The following is a 15,130-nucleotide window of genomic DNA, read 5'->3' on the forward strand; positions in this document are numbered from 1 at the left end:
TGGGAGGATTGGTGATATTCTTAGGAAGGCACAGATATGAAATAAGAGAGAGGGAGGTAAAAAAACAAAACAATTTGGAAAGTCATGTATACAAATGATCATAGTCTAACAAGCTCAGTGGCCTAGAAGACATTGATGTTTCCATAACTGAATCATTGTTCAGTAATATTAGGATTAAAAAGTGAATATATCAGTATGTATTCTTTTCAAAATGGATAGGATAGGTACAAAAAAAAAGAGAGAAGTAACTTGAAAGTAATAAGATACCAAGTATGCAAGGAGCAGCTGAGACGCTGTGGGATGGCTTGAGGAAATCTAAAGCAGAGCTTCCCAAACTTTTCATCAATGTGACCCCATTTTACCACCAGAAAATTCACATGGCCCCCAGAGGACAAGCAAAACAAATTAGCAGGAGTAGAGTTCCAATGACTCCATTCTCATCCTTCCCGCACGCCAGCTGATCCTCTCTTTCAACCTTCACTCACTTAAGCTGATCATTTTTCCTAATCTCTATCCTTCCTTCAATCTCCATCCCCTCCACTCCTCCAGCTGATCTCCTCTTACATCCTCTCCAGCTCCTCTTGCCTCCCAGCCCATTCCCTCCCTCATCTTTTCCGGCCCTTTTTGCATCCCCCAGCTGATCCTCCCTCATCCTAACTCTTCTTATAACCCCTAACAGATTCTTTGTCATTCCCTGCCCCTCACCCCAACCCCCATTCCCTTTCTACTCTCATCCCCATCCACCCAACCCATCTTTCATACAACTCATCTGATCCTCTCTCACCCCCAGTTCCTCTCTTACATCCACCAGTCAACCTTCTATCATTTTCCCTCTCTCACCCTCCACAGCCAATCCCTTACCCACCTGATCCAACTCTCAAGTTCCTCCTGTACCTGATCCCTCCCTTCAAACAGCCACTCCTTCAAACGCCTCACTAGTTGGGGTTAGCAGCAAAATTTTCCTTTGGACTCTGGGCCATAGGTGGATGACAACTGGTGGGACAAGAAGACAGGCTGTCAACAGGGGCAATGTTTTTTTCTCATGGTTAATTTTATTGATGGATGAGGGGAGATAAGCAGTGGCAATCTCCTCCGGCTTATGTACACTCAGCCCTCCTCTTCCGTCATGGTTGGGCACAAGCCCGACTGTGATGAAAATCGAAATGGGGCCTGTGAGGTATTGCAAGTTCACAGGCCCTGCAGCATCCCCAATCTCTCCTTGGGCAGGGCTTCCTGAATATGGGATGAATTGGCTTCCTGCTGACTTCCATTACTAATGTTGCTGCTGGTGGCGCCTGAACAGTTCTGCCATTTGAGGCACTTGTCACCCCAGCTGAAGATTGTATGACCCCATTTGGGGTCCCGGCTTACAGTTTGGGAAGCCCTGATCTAAAGTGCCTTACCAGCTGTGTAGGTGTATTCTATAGACTACCATCACAATGGGAGAAGACAGATATGATAGAAGCGAAACAAAGGACAGCATGAAAAGATCAGGTGCTATTATTGGGTGACCTTTGTCCATCAGATGTAGACTGGAGAGTAGGGATGTGTATTTATTTAAAACAAATGCCGTTTTTATAATGAACAAAGTTGATTTCCGGGGCATTACGAATGGGAAAAAAAACCAAACCCAAAATCAATTACTCATAAAATTGTGAGATATCTTTGGCTCCTTTTAAAACAAAGGAAGGAGGGGAAACTCCCTGGCCCCCTTTCCCACCATTTACTAAAGTAATTAGGACGTCGCGGGACCCCTCCACACCGCCATCACCACCTTCTACAAATGGGCCGGGGCCTCCCCAAGCTGGGCTGAGTTGATATAAAACACTGGTGCCAGTCCCAGGGCCAGCCAGCACCACTGTGGAGCAGGAGCCCGTATGGGATTGCCCCTGTCCCTTTTTACATGGACACCCCCCCCTTCCCCAATAGATGTGGAGGTTGGGATGCTCCAGCTTATTTGCAGGTGGCAGAGGGGTGGATGGGCCTGGAGAAGCCCCAGTCATTTTAGGAAGTGGTGGGGGAGGGGGGACTTAAATAGGGAAACAGGGAGGACCTGCTTGGTTCATTTTATTTATTTTATTTATTTATTTATAACTTTTTATATACCGGCATTCGTAAAAAACATCATGTCGGTTTACAGACAACTGAGAAAGGAAGTTACAATGATATTTTATTGTTTTGTTTATTTTTTGGCAAAAGAACTGAAATCAACATTGAGGGGTGGAGTTTTAAAGGGTTACGCGCGTAACCTCGAAAACCCGCTCCTGCGCGCACCGAGCCTATTTTGCATAGGCTCAGCGACGCTCGCAAGCCCCGAGATGCGCATATGTCCCGGGGCTTGAAAAAGGGGGCAGGGCGTGGGCGGCTCAGAGAGGTCCGGGGGCGGGGGTGGGGGCCGGAGCCTCCAGGCACAACGGCCATTTGTTGCTATGCCCGGGATTGCGGGCCGGCCGGCGCGCGCAACCTACACCTGCTTGGAGGCAGGCGCAACTTTGCGAACAAAGGTGAGGGGGGGGGTTTAGATAGGGATGGGGAGCGGGTTAGGTAGGGGAAGGGAGGGGAAGGTGGGGGGGGGGGTGGAAGGAAAGTTCCCTCCAAGGCCGCGCCGATTTCAGAGCGGCCTCGGAGGGAACAGGGAAAGCCATCGGGGCTCCCCTAGGGCTTGGCGCGCGCATGTTATAAAATCTACGCCCACGCGTAAGTTTTAAAATCTGGCCCTAAATGAACTGAAACCTGAATTTAAAAAAAATATAGAAAAAATGAACTGAAATGACTGACTTTAAGAAAATGAAAATGTTAAGGAAGCTTTGTCAGGAGTAGGGATTGTAAAATATAGAGAGAAACCACGGGCAGCGATAAAAACCAAGAGCATTGAACATCATCACGGGGCAGGCGTGTTAGGAAGGGAAAGAGAATGAAGAGACCACCATGGTTCACCAAAAAAAAGTCCAAAAAAGAAAGAGGTGAAAAAGTAAACGCAAAAAGAAGAGCATTCAGCAAATTCATAGAAGGAGCAGGACGGGCCAAACTACCAGAAGAAAGCAGGAAAAACCAGAAAGGCTGAAACAGAGGAGAACGGGGTCACAGAGTGTCTCGTCCCCTTTCTCATGTGATTAGTGCACTTCCTAATGCACTAATTATACCTGTGCCTTGGGTGGCAAAAAAAAAATGCAGGGGCAGCAGGCTGGTTAAGATTTGCTGCCTTTCAGCTTTGCTGAATCTCAGCAGGGAACAGCTCTCTGCTACCTTGTAACAGAGCTGGTGGTGGTGGGGTTTAAAGCACCAACGGTGCCTGGGGTGGTGGTGGCAAAATCCTAAATCCCTCCGTGAATGCAGGCAGGTAGGCAACTCCGGCCCTGGAGTGCCACAAACAGGACTGGAGCTCAGGACATCCACAAAAAAAAAATTGCATATGAGGTATTTTTGCATGCCCTGAGGGCCCAACTATATCTCATGCATATTCGTTGCGGATGTCCCGAAGACCAGACCTGCTTTGTGACCCCCCCTCTCCAGGGCTGGAGTTGCATGCCCTGCCCTAATGCACGGTGGATTCAAACTATGAATATTCTCATTGCCAGAACTCCAAAAACAAACTGATATTTATCTGAATACAAGAACCGCTGCGTGGCCACTCACAAACAGACCAGACATCGCAGGCAGGCAAACTATGCAGAGGAGAGGCCTGGGCACAGCCTGCAGCGTCACATTACAAACCCTGAGAAATTTCTGGTCACCAGGAATGCCACAAAAAAAAGGAGACACCCTGGTTTTACTGCTTTGATGCTGAATCTGAGTGGAAAGAAGTGTAGCTAAAGTAGCCCAGCCAGAAGTGTTGAAGGCGAGGGCCATGGGCAGCATTTTTGTTATTAACGTCCTGAAAGAATAGACTGCATTAGCCATGTACTTATCTGTTTTTCATTCCAGTCTTATCACTGGCACAGAAGAGAGAAAAACCTGATTTAAAATTGAACTTGTAACAAAGACCAAATGAGTAACAGTACTTCTAAAACCTAAGGGGCAGATTTTAAAAGCCTATGGGGCGGATTTTAAATGCCCTGCGCGCGTAAATCTGGCTGGATTTACGCGCGCAGGGCCCTTGCGCGCCTATTTTGCATAGGCCACCGGCGTGCGCAGAGCCCCGGGATGCGCGTAAGTCCCGGGGCTTCGTAAAAGGGGCGGGGAGGGGCGTGTCGGGGGCGTTCCCGAAATGAGGCAGTGTTTCGGGGCCGGGCCCGGTGGCACGGTCGAGGCCTCCGGACCAGCCCCCGGGTTGGGTGATGGCGCGTGGCGCGCGCAGATTTACGTCTGCTTTTAGCAGGCGTAAATCTGCCAACAAAGGTAAGGGGGGGGTTTAGATAGGGCCGGGGGGGGGGGGGGAAGGTGGTGGAGCATGCAATGGCAGCCAGCCGGCACGCGGAAGATTCTTCTGCTCTAGAGGAGCAGTAAGTATGAAAACAAAAAAACCCAGGGGATAGTTAGGTTTAGTTTAGGGGTCAGGGAGGAGAGGGGAAAAGGGAGGAAGGGTAGGTAGGGTTATAAAATGATTGCGTCCATGTGCGTGCGCCAGGAACCGCGCACGCATGGAAGCACGCGCGTTGGTTTGGAAATCTACTTTTTAACGTTCCCAGTCAAATAAGTCTTTAAAAAATCATCTTCACATTTTAAGTAAAAGATAGGTAACAATAATAAGAATAGCTAAATAAGATTTTAATTTTCTTTAAAGAGATGAGCGTAGGTGTTATGTTTAACTAACCTTCCTTTTCGATGCGAGCACTGTTTATTGTCCTGGTTGCCGTTTCGCTAAGTCCGCACATGTTCTCAGAGAAGGCTCGGAAGTAGTATTCGTTCCCTACCACGAGCTCAGAAATGGTGGCACTCGTTCTGTGGTAGTGCTCCAGCACAGTGAACCATTCCTGCAAAATGTTAAGCACAGCAGAGTAGATCAATCAGTCAATCAGCTTGAATACCTACGGATTAACTGGAGAGAGCCAGCGACACAGCTCACTCAGCTGGTGTGAGCTGCAATGCCAGATCTGGTGTGGGAGATGCAAGGTGCAGTATTAGGTCCCCCCCAGCTGCATTGAGGATCCCACGTCTTTACCTCTATACTGAATCTGCTTTAAGGATTTCAGAATGTAATATATAGTGTACTGAAAGTATGGGTAGAAAACACCCATTCAACACTTTTTGTGGCCAAGAATAATCTGAAAGCAGGTGCAATTCATGGACATTCTTGTTGGTCATGCACTTTATGAAATACTATACCTTGCAGGAAGGCCACCATTTTCTTACTCATGTTCCAGCTGGTGTCCTGGATAGTTACTGCTACAGTAGAGACTTTAAGTTTCTCTATAGTGCCGTTACACAGTTATTCCGTGATGACTGAAGATGAATTGGTACTTTCTCTGGTAAACCAAGGTTTGCTGTATGATGTTACTTACTTTTTTCATTAAATGGATAGAAGTAAAAAATAATAATCCCAGCACCAGAGGTAAAAAAAAAATGACCTTTCTTAGAAGGGCTTTTCTTTTGCGATGGAAATTTTTTATTGACGTTGGGTTGAAACGTACCATAGTCTTCTTGTCTGCCTTTTGTATTGTGTATCCTGTAATGTTAGCATTGCCGTTATCTTTCGGCGGCTTCCATTCCAAGGCGACATTTTCACCCCAGACATCCACAATATTTACAGCCAGTGGTGGTCCAGGACGATCTTTAAGGGGTAAAAAACAGCAAGTCACCATTAAATTCTCTCATATCTCTCTTTTTTTTTTGTGATAGCCTTCATTTATTTATCATTCATTTTCTATACTGAAGTCCATATTCAGACGATTTGTCCGGCTAAGTTCAGGACATAGCCAGACAAACCATGGTTTGTCTGGCTATGGGAGGAGGGGAGGGGAAGAGAAATAGCCTAGTGGTTAGAGCAGGAGACCAGGATTCAAGTCCGGCTGTCACTCCTTGTGACCCTAGGCAAGTCACTTTACCCTCCATTGCCTCAGGTACAAAAACTTAGATTGTAAGCAATCTGGGGATAGATCAGTACCTGAATGTAAACCGGTGTGATATCTCAATTGAGATCAAATGTCGGTATATAAAAATAATAATAAATAAATAAAATAAATGGTTTTTGAAATTTCTGCTGCATTCGCCAGATCCAACTTATCCGGCTAGGTCAGTATCCAGATAAATACGAAGCCAGATATATCTGAGGCATTCCGGGGGTATTTTGGGGCAGAGCTGACTTAGACAGATTACTCTGATAGTCATAGTTATTTGGGTAAATTATCTGGATAGGTCTGATTGTACCAACGAGGAAGTCCTAAAGAAATCTGGATAACTGATTTATTTTGGTATATTCAGTGGTGCAGTTGTGCCGCTAAATATCCCATCTAAGTTATTTGGATAAATCTATCCATTTAACTTACCTAGACTGCCAGTAGCTGAATATCGACTTCATTATTTGTCATCCTGTGCCAAATATACAGTAAAACAGCAGATGGCTTTTTCTGTCTACACTGCAGAAGCTAAGGATGTATCCCCAGTTGTCAGCTTTACAAGCTTGACCTGGTACTGATGGTTTCAAAACTATTCAATTCTTGTGCTGTTATACAAATTGCGTGTTTTAAAAAAAGTGAGATTATTTTCACTTAATGGATTGCATGATTATGATAAATATTTATATTGTAATATTTTGGTTTTAATATGAACTACTCAAGGAAATTCCTAATAAGGTTGAACTGGATCGAGTTTAAAAACAGAAATATCAGTATGAGTATGTCCAAAATCGATGTCTTCACCATGTTGATTATAGGAAGGTATCTCATCTAATGAACCTACAGACCTAGCTATCTCCAGTTTACTAAGCTTGCACAGCAATGCTATGCATGCTTCCTATCTGCATATTCGGAGCTGTGAAAATGTGAAACTCCTGTAATGTCTCTTACAAAAGTATACAATTTGTCATTTCATACATTCATTCTGTCATCTGATGTGGGGAATAGTTTCTGCCATTTTGTGCTGCAGCTCACATTTTGAAATAACAGGGCACTTGGGTGGGGTGCTCTTCTCATCCTTTATTATTTACTAAAACACTTTTATACCATATTATCTAATATTCTAAGAGGTTTACAACATATATATTCATAAAAATTAAAACAAACTGAAGCTAAAATAGATACCATAATATCAGGCAGCCAAAATACAGTCTCCCAAACCATTAAGGCAGATATCGAAAGAAACCTTCTTAAAAAGGAAGGTCTTTAATTCTTTTTTTTAAAGGTTTTAAAACATGACACTTTCCGAAATGTGACTGGCAAAGAGTTCCAAATGATCAGGCCTGCTACAGTGAACAATCTTTCGCAAGAGTCCACAAGCTGAACCTGATGAACTGTAGGAGCCTCTAACAAACATTGTCCCCTGGAGCGGAGAGTCCTTTGTGATCTATAAAATATTCTTAACAAAGTACTAACACACTGTGGGACTTCACTGTTTAATGCCTTATGTATCAGCTAAGAGATCCTTGCTTTTACCGGTAGCCAATGAAGAGCGACCAAAGCAGGCATGACATAGTCAAAACACAAGGTCCTGGTTAAGATGCAGGTTGTGGAATTTTGAATGATCTATAGAGCACCCAGACTTGAGGAAGAAATTCCTAAGTGAATGATGTTACAATGATCAATAGCTGTACGGGTCAAAGCCTGCAGTGCTGTATGAAAGTCATTCATTTCAAGAAATGGTTTTAACTTCTGAAGTATATGTAGCTTACGAAATTAATTCTGAACAACAGATTTAACTTGTAAAATAAAAAAGACAGATCTCGGTCGAAAATTACCCCAAGCTTCCTCAGTTCGTCACAGTAGGGATATTGATACCATAAAAAGAAATCTTATTAGGAAGGGTTCATCACGAGGCTCTACCAATATTGATAATCTCAGTTTTGCTGATGTTAAGAGCAAGTCTATTGCATGTTACCCATGCTTGAATAGCTTTGAGATAAACTGAAATCATCCCCAAAGTGGTCTTGTTATCAGATATCACTATATCCTATAGTGTAATCCCAAACTTGCCAAAAGTTGACAAATTGGTGAAAGGTAGATGTTAAACAAGGTAGCAGAGAGTAGGACTAAATGTTCAGTTTTCCCAGTGGAATGCCCTAGTGATCTGTTCTTGGACCAGTGTTGTTTAACTTACTCATTAAGAGGTAGATATTCAAAGATAATATTCAAAGATATTCAAGATTCAAAGGTAAGTAAGACTATCAGCTAAGTTATTTTAATTGGCTAAGTCTGAATATCTGCTAAGTTATTTTAACCAGATAAGTCTGAATATCAGCTAAGTTACAAGCCGATACAGTAAAGCGCGGCTGCAGTTACCCCGTTTCTAATCTGCTGTATACTCACAATTTCGCCACGTAAGTCTAACCCGCGATTCACTATCTGTTTTTACCGATCCTTACCGCTTCTTTAACTTGACCCATATCCCTTTCCGCCCGCGGCATGTATATGTATGTAAACGATTCGATTAGCTATTCCCTCCCATATTGTAAAGTGCGCCCCGACTATTGCCTTTTTAACCTGCTATCTTGCCGCGTCTTTAACCTACTAATTTACCGCCTACCCTGACCCTTGCGTTAGTGTGGTTCACTGGTTGCTCAGCATATTCAATTTAAAGCTTTAACCTTGGTATTTAAGGCTCAGCATGATCCCATACATTCCACTGCACTGTCTGTATTCACAAGAATGTAATTATCTGATTCTACCACCAAAAGCCGCCCAGTCCCAAACCAACCCAATCCACAGGAAAAAAAAATGCTTCTCGCACTTAGCCGCCCAGTCCCAAACCAATCCAATCCAATCCACAGAAAAAAAATGCTTCTCGCACTTAGCTGCCCAGTCCCAAACCAACCCAATCCAATCCAAGCCCAAGCAGAGAGAGATGAAATTTCACAGTCCCAAACTTTCCCCCAGCCCCCGCTCACCTGCTCTGGCCGTGGCCACACAAGCCCCCAGCAGCAGCAGTAGAAGTAGAAGGGCGGCGAGAGAGAGCAGCTTCAGCAGCCCCGCCGGCGAAGATGAATACGTGCACCTGTAGGTCCAATATGGGCGCTCAAGGCAGCAAAGGTGCATGCGCACTCGCTGCTCTCTCTCGACGCCCTTCTACTGCTGCTGCTGGGGGCTTGTGTGGCCGCGGCCAGGGCAGGTGAGCGGGACTGGGGGAAAGTTTGGGACTATGAAATTTCGTCTCTCTCTGCTGGGGCTTGCCTGACGATTGATTTGGTTTGGGACTGTGAAATTTCGTCTCTCTCTGCTGGGGCTTGGATTGGGACTAGGCGGCTAAGTGCGAGAAGCATTTTTTTTCTGTGGATTGGGTTGGTTTGGGTTGCGCTCCCTGCCTCCGATCGCTGGCTGCTGGGGCTTGCTGGAGCCGGGCGCTCAAGGCAGCGGGGTCTGTAGGAGAGCCATCCACTTCCTGGTACCTGTCATTTCAAACATCATTTGAAATGACAGGTACCAGCGCACCCAGGATACTGTATAGGCGCTATACAGTATACTGTATAGCGCCTATACAGTAAAATGGATTGTGCTTCATGGACGTGCGTTGGACGCGGCTTGCATTTGCATGCCATTTAAATACAGTATCGAGCGGTAGGTGATCCGAACTGTGCGTGCGGCAAATGCGGGTGCGCCGGGCACTAACGCACCTCTTTCTACCGCCCCTTACTGTATCGGCCCGTTAACCAGATAAATTGCTCCTCCCTTACCCCCCACATTCCACCCACAACTTATACAGCTAAGTGGCAACCACTGATTACAGCCGGATATTCAGCTGCCGCCACTTAGCTAAATAAGTTGCTACTGGTCCAGCTAAGTAGCTCTGAATATCAGCTTCTAATGATCTAGAAAAGGGAGTGATGAAGGAAATGATTAAATTTGCAGATGACACAAGAATATTCAAAGTAGTTGCAACTCAGGCAGACTTTGAGGAACTGCAGAAGGGACTTGTGAGACTGGGGAAGTGGTCATCTAAATGGCAGATGAAATGCAATGTGGATAAGTGCAAAGTGATGCACAATTGCACATAGAAAAAAAATAACCCTAATTTTAGATATACAATGCTGGAGTAACCACCCAGGAAAAGGATACTGGAATCATTGTGGACAGTACATTGAAATCCTCAGCTCAGTGTACAGAGGTGGTCAAAAAAGCAAACTAAATACTATGAATTATTCAGCAAGGAATGGAGAATAAAACAGAGAATAATGCCTCTGAACTAATCTATGGTGTGACTGTACCTTGAGTATTATGTACACTTCTGGTTGCCCTATCTCAAAAAAGGTATAGCGGAAATAGAAAAGGTACAAAAAAGCGCAAAATAATGGTTAAACAGATTAGTTCTCAGTTTGAAAAAGAGACGATTGAGAGGGGATATGATAGAGTTTCATAAAATCACAAGTGAAATGGAACAGGTAAATAGGGAATGATTGTTTAGCTTTTCAAATAATACTAGGACCAGGGGACTCTCCTTAAAACTGATAGATAGCAGATTAAAAACAAATTGGAGAAAGTATTTTTTCACTCAACACACAATCAAGCTGTGGAATTTGTTTCTGAAGAATGTAGTCAAGGCAACTACCATGGCTGGGTTTAAAAAGGGTTTGCACAAGTTCCTGGAGGCAAAGTCTATAGATAGTTAATAACCAGGTGATTCTGAGAAACCTACCACTTATCCCTGGGAGTTAACAACAAGAAAATGGATCTACTTTTTGGGATTAGCCTCTGTTGGAGACAGGAAGCTGGGCTTGATGGACCTTAGGCCTGACCCAACATAGCAATTTTTATGTCCTTATGGGGTATCATATTGGGCCCTACAATGCCAACAATTCAGTTATTATAGAAACCACAAACCAGACCAAAAAATCTACTTCATATTAAAAATATAGGTTAGGTTGTGTCATGGATTCCGCAAGGAGTTAAGCACTGAAACCCTACTCCTGTCGCTAACAGACCATCTCATCTTGGGCTTGGACAAAGGTCAATCATTCCTACTAATTCTACTGGACCTGTCGGCAGCATTCGACACCGTCAACCATGCCACCCTCCTCAACCGCCTCTCGGATATAGGAATAACAGGTGCCGCTCACACATGGTTCAAAACATTCCTCTGTAACAGAGGATACAAAGTCAAAATCAATAATAAAGAATCCCCCCGCTACAATTCCTCTATAGGAGTTCCTCAAGGTTCCTCACTATCCCCGACACTATTCAACATTTACCTTCTTCCTCTATGTCAATTGTTAACCAACCTGCAACTAAAACATTACTTATACGCGGACGACGTGCAAATTCTGATACCCGTCAAAGAATCTATCACAAAAACACTCAAATTCTGGGATAACTGCCTCCAAGAGATCAACGGACTCCTCGCAAACTTAAACCTGATTCTAAACTCGGCTAAAACAGAACTCCTCCTCATCACCCCAGACAACAGCAACCCCCCACAAATTGCTCTAACTAACACCATGGTAACACAAGCAAGGGACCTAGGGGTAATAATAGACAAACACTTGAAGCTAAAAACATTCATTAACAATACAACCAAGAACTGCTTTTACAAGCTGCAAGTAATCAAAAGAATGAAACCACTCCTACACTTTCAGGACTTCAGAACAGTCCTACAATCCGTAATATTCTCCAAGATAGACTATTGCAACTCTATCTTGCTAGGTCTCCCATCTTCTTACATCAAACCACTTCAGATACTTCAGAATTCGGCTGCCAGAATCCTAACTAATACCAGAAGAAGAGACCACATCTCTCCCATTCTAATAAATCTACACTGGCTGCCAATACACTACAGAATCCTCTACAAGTCCTTCACCATCATCCATAAATCAATCCACTCCCAAGCCCCGCTCAACCTCCAAATCCCCCTCAGACTACACACATCATCCAGACCCATCAGAGAAGTCTACAAAGGTTCACTGACTGTTCCACCATCTAAATCCACACACCATATTGCTCTCAGAGACCGGGCCTTCTCTACAGCGGGCCCCGCTCTTTGGAATACCCTACCACCGGATCTTAGACTTGAACCTTGCCTATTAACCTTTAGAAAAAGGCTCAAGACTTGGCTATTTAAACAAGCCTTTCCCGAGTCTAATAGCCAGGGGGAGATCCTACGGCAGGGAGAGAACCTACGGTAATACCCATGGAGAGACCTTACTGCACAACTGAGAGACACTTCTGCACAATGTAAATAATTCCCATTAAGGGACATTACGGCACAATGTAAATAAGCTACCTCTGTAAAGATTATATAATTCTTGTCTTTCCCTGTCTCTTTCCTTCCCAGTTTCAACAACCTTGTTATATTGTAACTTTTTACTTCCTCGACACTGGTTAAAAGAAAGTTATTGCACCCCTTGTTATATGTAAACCGGCATGATATGATTGTATCATGAATGCCGGTATAGAAAAGCTTTAAATAAATAAAATAAAATAAATGGACTGGACAGCTGGGTCAGGGATACCCCCTACAGGAGAAGTACAGGGCTTCAAGACAGAGCAGGACAAGGTCTTCTGCCTGGCCATCCTCCTTTTGCTTGGGTTGAGCCCTCAGGTTCTGGGGGCCATCAGAACTTCCCTGGCATGGAACATGACAGCGGTTAGTCAGGACAGGAACTGGAGACAGGGACTGGAACTGGAGCCAGGCAGGAGCTGGAAACAGGCAGTTGCTGGAGACAAAGGCTGGAACAAGGGGCAAGATAGGAGCAAGAAACAAAGGCTGGAACAGGAGGCCCACAGGGAGCAGGGGGCCACAGGGTGGACTGGACAGGACAAGACAAGGACTGGTCAGGATAAAAACAGGGCAATGAATAAACAAACGCAGGTAAACAAGGAACTAATAATTCAAAGCAAGGTACATATAAGGCAAGACAAGGAAGCAACAGAAAGGAAGGCAAGCAGGCCAAAAGGCAGGACAAGAAGGCATGGAGGCTGCAGAACAAAGCAAGAGGACCAAAGATGCCACAGGGCAAGGCAAGAAGGCCACAGGGCAAGACAGTAAGTCCAAAGAGGCCACAAGACAAGATAGTACACAAGGGCCACGCTGAAACAAGGCAGGAAGTCGAAAGGAAAGAGCCAAAGAGACTCGATGATGAGGCTCTTGAGTTGTGGAAAGCAGGGTTAAATAGGCCTTGCAGGGGGGCTGCCTAGCAGCCAGGATCATTACAGGTTACTCTGGTAAAATATAATTTGATATGCCAAGAAGTCACTGTGCCCTATGAGAATTAACTTAAGTTTAAACAATGTAAAAAAACAACCACTGCAATGCATCAGGTTAACTTGACAATGAACTTGTGACTCTTCTATAAATATAAGCAAGTAGAAATTCTTATCAAAAAGATTATATTTTTGGGGTATAAATCACAGCGCTGGCATTTTTATTCTTATTCTAGTAGAGATTCGGTATATCAGAGTGTTCTTTCCAAGTGATCTAATAAAGGGAGCCTCAGCCTAGCTCTCAAAAGGTAGTCGCAGATGTATTGAGTTAGTTATTAATTGCAGCTTACTGTATGTACCGCTTATCTAAGATAAGGCCCTAGGTGGTTATCACCTACAACTTGTTTGTGGACCGATATTTCTAAATATGCAAGAGGATTAACACAGAAACAGTAGTCCTTCACTCCAGCTGAGAATGCCATATGTGAGAATGTGTTGCAGCACTGTGTGCAAGCCTGATTCCTTGCTTACCTGCCTTTCTGATGCATCCTTCCAGTATACATGGAAGTGCTGAGACTATTTGGGAGAACTCTGCATGTTCTTACAACAACAAACAGAGCTGTCATCCTGGTTATCCAGCTATTAAGAGGAAGGGGCTATTTTGTTCACAGTTACACAGATCTCCATGACCGAGTCATTACAGAAATTGGGCAAAAGTTCCAGAGCGCATCTGGCAAAAGATTTTGCTTGCACAATTTTTTTTCTTATATTTATTTTTCCCTTCTAGAAGCTTCTGAAAATTAAATCTGGGACCAAAGTGTGTTTTATATTATAAAATGTGCATAAACTGACCTTCAGCTGCTTTGTCCAAAACTTACATTTGGCCCTGTCTCTCACTTTCACCATTAGCAAGTGTTTAGCTGCATCTTTGCTTCTATGATACAATGGGACCATTGTATGATCCCAGAGCAGCTTAGCCTGGTGCTGGCGATATTTTGCACTGCCCTGGGCTGGACCGACTCTGTGTCAGGAAAGATCTCTGCTAAGCCATAACAGAAATGATAAACTGCAGACAAAAATTTGGATTTTCCCAACATACCAACTATTTGAATGTATATGGAGGCTTTGTCTTGCAGTTTTTCTACTTTCACTTTTAAGTCATATTTTCCGGAATGGCTCCTCTCTGCCTTTCGGATAAAAAGGATGGTGTCGCTTTCAGTGTTGCGGATGTTAATTTCATTCTTGTCTATGTGCACGCCATCCTTCTTCCAGGATACCTTTGCCCTTGGTTTCCCCTGAAAAGAGAAGTGTGGACATTCAGTCATGACTGAGATAAATACCATCTAGAAAAGGGGAACAGGTTTTGCTAAGAGTTTGTTTGGTGACGTGTAACATGGGTGCCATTCTCATATTTCACAAGTAGCAGATCAAAGCCAGTTACTAGTTTAATCATCAAGTGTATAGAAAACATCCATCTAGTACAGCTGTACTAGAATCTGGAGTTGGCAGGGGCACCCACCCATATACAACCAAGTATGGTAAAAGAGAAAAGGGCCGAACAAAATCTCCGAGTCATCTGGTCCAAGTGTGTCTGGGTTAGCCAGATAAATATGTCCCCATGATAAACTTGGTGAGCATCCTGTAATTATTTTCTTTTTTTTTTTTCAGTTTAATCTTTGACTTTATTGAACAAGAAAAGGTACATTAAAAAAAAATCAATACAATAAAGCACAAAATAATAGAAAAAAAACCCAAAACATAAACACAGGCAAGAAAGAAAATATATTTCAGGATACAAAAATTCGAGTTTCTGCTATAATAAGTTCAAGGAACAAAAATTTAACACTGGTGCCCAGATACATTTGGATACCATTCTAGTCCCCAACCTTTGAGATGTAATGGTTTCATAC

The 15,130-nt window shown here is 43.8% G+C and overlaps 1 protein-coding gene across 7 annotated transcripts in view; it reads right to left on the bottom strand.

Annotated features, from left to right (window-relative positions):
- MYBPC1 (myosin binding protein C, slow type) overlaps positions 1-15,130 on the bottom strand; it is a 244,050-nt gene that overhangs the window by 16,589 nt on the left and 212,331 nt on the right. For all 7 annotated transcript variants that reach the window (XR_003856413.1, XR_003856412.1, XR_003856411.1 and 4 more), the window contains 3 exons: positions 14,320-14,515; positions 5,571-5,710; positions 4,754-4,913 (listed from right to left, as the gene is read on the bottom strand). Coding sequence is in view for 2 of the 7 variants with exons in the window: in XM_029599714.1 (XP_029455574.1) it covers positions 4,754-4,913; positions 5,571-5,710; positions 14,320-14,515 (496 nt within the window). In the remaining 5 variants the exon portion in view is untranslated. The remainder of the gene's footprint in view (positions 1-4,753; positions 4,914-5,570; positions 5,711-14,319; positions 14,516-15,130) is intronic.

This window comes from Rhinatrema bivittatum, chromosome 4 (genome assembly GCF_901001135.1).
Source record: "Rhinatrema bivittatum chromosome 4, aRhiBiv1.1, whole genome shotgun sequence".
NCBI classification, from domain to species: domain Eukaryota; kingdom Metazoa; phylum Chordata; class Amphibia; order Gymnophiona; family Rhinatrematidae; genus Rhinatrema; species Rhinatrema bivittatum.